At 49.2% G+C, this 3749-nt stretch overlaps 1 protein-coding gene across 1 annotated transcript; it reads right to left on the bottom strand.

Moving 5' to 3' along the window:
* Window positions 1-2460: 2460 nt before the first annotated feature.
* On the bottom strand, window positions 2461-2832 carry LOC139688603 (small ribosomal subunit protein bS18-like). Its single transcript, XM_071586148.1, has one exon. It carries the CDS (start codon window positions 2830-2832, stop codon window positions 2461-2463), a length of 372 nt encoding a protein of 123 aa, XP_071442249.1.
* Window positions 2833-3749: the final 917 nt, after the last annotated feature.

Raw genomic sequence — 3749 nt, 5'->3', positions numbered from 1 at the left:
ATTTATGAAGTAAGTTCAACCTAGCATTGAATCATCTTTCTTCTAATGATTCCTAGCCCAACTCCATCAGAATTTCAGTGACGCTCTTCGTTTTATCGTAACAGTTTTTAACGAAGCGGGTTACCCGGCGTTGAATCTTCTCAATGTGTCCTTTTCCAGTCGGATCCCATGGCACTCCATGCATACGAGTATTCTAAATGAGGCCATGCTAGAGCGTGGTCACAACGTTCCTTGACTTTGTAGTCACTCCTGACAAGAATTCGTTTGATAAATCTCAATTTTTATATGCTTGCCCGCATATTGTACGTAAGTGGATACCCCGAGGTAAATCGTTAGTTATAGTAACATCTAGTTATTTTACCGTATCAACTACTTATGGGTCAACTCCAACTAGTTTGTAAACAAATCCCGTTGATCTTTTAAAGAAATTTACCACCGAACAGTTGTTATGGTTTAATGACAAACCCAATTTTGTGCGCCTTTCCGAAATGCAAAGTAAATCCTTTGCTAGTACTAAACGATCCTCTTCCCCAGATATCTCCCGATAGATCACCGTGTCATCCGTGAAAATCCCAATTTTACTCGCGGTTCAAATCGTTCTCAAAAATCAAGATAACCAACAGCTCGATTACGCACACTTCCCTGAGGTACCCTCGGAGTCACGCCGCCGGAACTAACGCCGTCAAACACGACCCTCTGTTCCCGCTCTGGCATTCTTCAACCCAATTCATTGCACCCTTATTTGTACTAGCGAACTTCAATTTATGAATCATTTTACCATGGTGAACTTTATCAAATGCCTTTAGAAAATCCAAAATGATCGCTGAACACATGTTTACAACTTTCACTCAATAAGAGTAATTCATGTGTAAATAGTCGTAATTCGGTCCCATATCAGCGGTTTTCCTGAATCCGTTCTGATTTTTACTTGAAAAGTTAATTCTCTCGAGGTGTCCCATTAATTGGCATACAAGAATGTGTTCCTAAATTTTGCAACTAATGGAAGTGAGAGAAAATGGGTCTGTAATTACTGGGAGGTCCTCCCCATCACCACTTTTAAAAAGGGCCGTTATCGTGCGGATTTCCAATTTTGAGGCACTTTGCACGTGCCGTGTTTTTTTAAATATAACTTCGAGATACGGGGCGATGTTCGAAGCCGTTACTGTGATTCGTAATCATTGCCAGATTGGAACACAAACATATTTTCCATAAGCTAAAAAGGGAAAGCTATAAAAAATATACTCTCGGGAAGTAGCAACTATCAAATCAGAGCGAATCTAGGAACACTTTCTGCTCATTTTCTCGGTCTTGTATGTTTATCGGCACGGAGCACCGTCTCGGATCAACTGCTTCAGGGGTGGGGCTGGGGGGAGGGGAGGGGCGAGCGGGAGGCCCACGTAAGATGGCGGTGGGCGGAGAGTGCGAGGAGAAAGGCGAGAGAAAGTGCGAGGCGGGAGTGGAGGTTTTCACATGGTTGGATGGCACACATACGCACAACGGCGTCCACGGGTGCTTCTTATTCTTGCAGAAACTCGCATTCACGGGACACATCCTCCCTCGCCAACCGGCAAAAAATGCTCTCCTCCCACCATCCGACCTTTTCCCCCCCCCACCCGTCCTCCTCATCTCCCGCCCCGCGGAACTCCGTAACTAAGCATATCCCGAGGCGACCCCGCTATTGTCATGTGCACACCGTAATTTCGTGCCAGCCTCGCTTCCTCCTCATCGCCACCTCCGCCCTCTCCCGCCGCGCACCCACACCACAACTCGCACCACCAGGCAAGGGCCTCCCCGCCCCCTCCCCTCGTCCGCCCTCACCCCCCCCGTGCCTCTTTCTCTCTCCCTCAACCCCAAGACAGAGGAGGAGGTGAGGCCGCGTGGAGTTGAGGAAAAAATAATGCACTGGGCCCGACATCGTCTCCCTCCCTCCCTCCCGTTCTTGGATGCCGTATTGTTCTCCCGCTCCGTGTGTGCATGAATGATGGTTGGGCACAGCGGGGGTAGGGAGGGGAGGGAGTAATAGAAAAAAAGAGAGAGGGGTGTCGGGGATGGAAGCGGGAAGGTGTATCGGCTGAGAGTGAGCGAGGGGGAGTGCGCGAGCGAGTCTCTGGATTGCCGAGGGGGGGGTTGCTAGGGGGAGGGGGGAAACGCATGCGAAGTGATATTTTCTGTGAGGGAGGGCGAGGGGGGGATTAGATTTGAAGGCAGGGGGAAAGAGAAGGAATTCCTCGGGTATGAGAAGGAAGGCCTATTCGTACCGTACATAGTGGGCTTCGAGGCAAGATGAAAAAGAAAACCACGGATGCTGGGGTAGATTAAGAAAAGGATTGTTTGGATTAGAGCGGGAGGGGAGGGCGGCCGAAGGGTTTGGGCGGAGACTGTTTCCGGGAATGGAGGGCAGGGCTTATGGAAGAAGGGCGACGGGGGTGGGAGAGGGAGCCAGCACCCTTCTGCCCGTCTTTATTCCTTCCTTCCTTCCCTCTCTCTCTCTCTCGCTCTCTTCGCTCTCTCCTCGGCCTTTTCAGCTGGCTTTGAGGTCAGGAAGTGGGCGTCGTCCTTGTGCCCCTCGCGGAGAGGAAAAAATGTTCGCGAGAGGCCTTTGTTTTCGCTCCGGCCGCAAAGCTCCGATTTCATACGTACTCGCGGCCCTTCTTCCTCGCCGCCCCCTTCCTCGCCGCCCCCTTCCTCGCCGCCCCCTTCCTCGCCGCCCCCTTCCTCGCCGCCCCCTTCCTCGCCGCCCCCTTCCTCGCCGCCCCCTTCCTCGCCGCCCCCTGCCTCGCCGCCCCTCCTGCCATTCCTTCGCCCCCCATGCACCCTGCACGAGGCACTCATTACACATCTCTAAAACTTCGTCATCTCCTCCCCTCCCGAGTGCCCCCTCACCCTCGTCCCCTGACCCCCAATTTGCCGTTTTACGTGGGTGGTCTTCGTTCATTACCTTCCAGACTTCCTTCGTTTCCACCTTTTCGCCTCCCCGGCGGCCTCTCAGACGTGGAGTGGCGGTGTAATATCCGCTTCCTCGGCCCGCCGCGCCCTTTCTCGGCAGTTCCGCCGCTGGAAGTGCATTGGTTTGGCATTCCAAGTGCCCTGCCGTCCCTCGGCCCTTACGCGTCTTTGGCTGCCGCACGTGTCTCTCTCTCTCTCTTCGAAATTACTTCCCGCGCTTTGTGGACATCTTTAATTAAAAATCGTCCCAATTACTCACCCACTTCGTGGAATTGAGTGAACGAAAGCAGACGCGCACGAAGCAGTTTCTATTCATTTACGTGTATTTGCAGTGTTATCTTAATCAATGGCCTAATGCATAGGACGTAACTATTTATATCTTAGTTAGAATTTAAAACAATTCTCGGAAAAAATTTTAACATTCAAAATTTTTTTATAATTTCACTTCTAGTGTAGTATAATTCCATGGTAACAAATAAATATCAATTATAGAATTTATTATGTGTCTTAAAATCGTATTGTCCGGGTTATAAGGTAAGAATTTTTCTACAAAGAAATTCGCGAAAAGTATATGCTCACGCTCATCATCATCTCAACTTAAGCGGGCGGAATACGTTTTATATATTCAAAAACATCGCTAGTTTTAGCATACGGGCGACTAGTATTTGCTCCTTTTCAGATAGTACTCTGATAGGTGCAATAAATTATGTCAATAAAAGTATAACTCTCATAAAATTACAAGATAATAAGATGTGTCATTAAATTTGACAGGAATGACTTTTCAGTTTTCTAATTCAACTCGC

The sequence above is a fragment of the Hetaerina americana genome, unplaced genomic scaffold, assembly GCF_022747635.1.
Source record: "Hetaerina americana unplaced genomic scaffold, ioHetAmer1.1.p SCAF_21, whole genome shotgun sequence".
Lineage (NCBI taxonomy): Eukaryota > Metazoa > Arthropoda > Insecta > Odonata > Calopterygidae > Hetaerina > Hetaerina americana.
The sequence above is the reverse complement of the archived record's forward strand: the minus strand, read 5'-3'. Positions and strand labels throughout refer to the sequence as shown.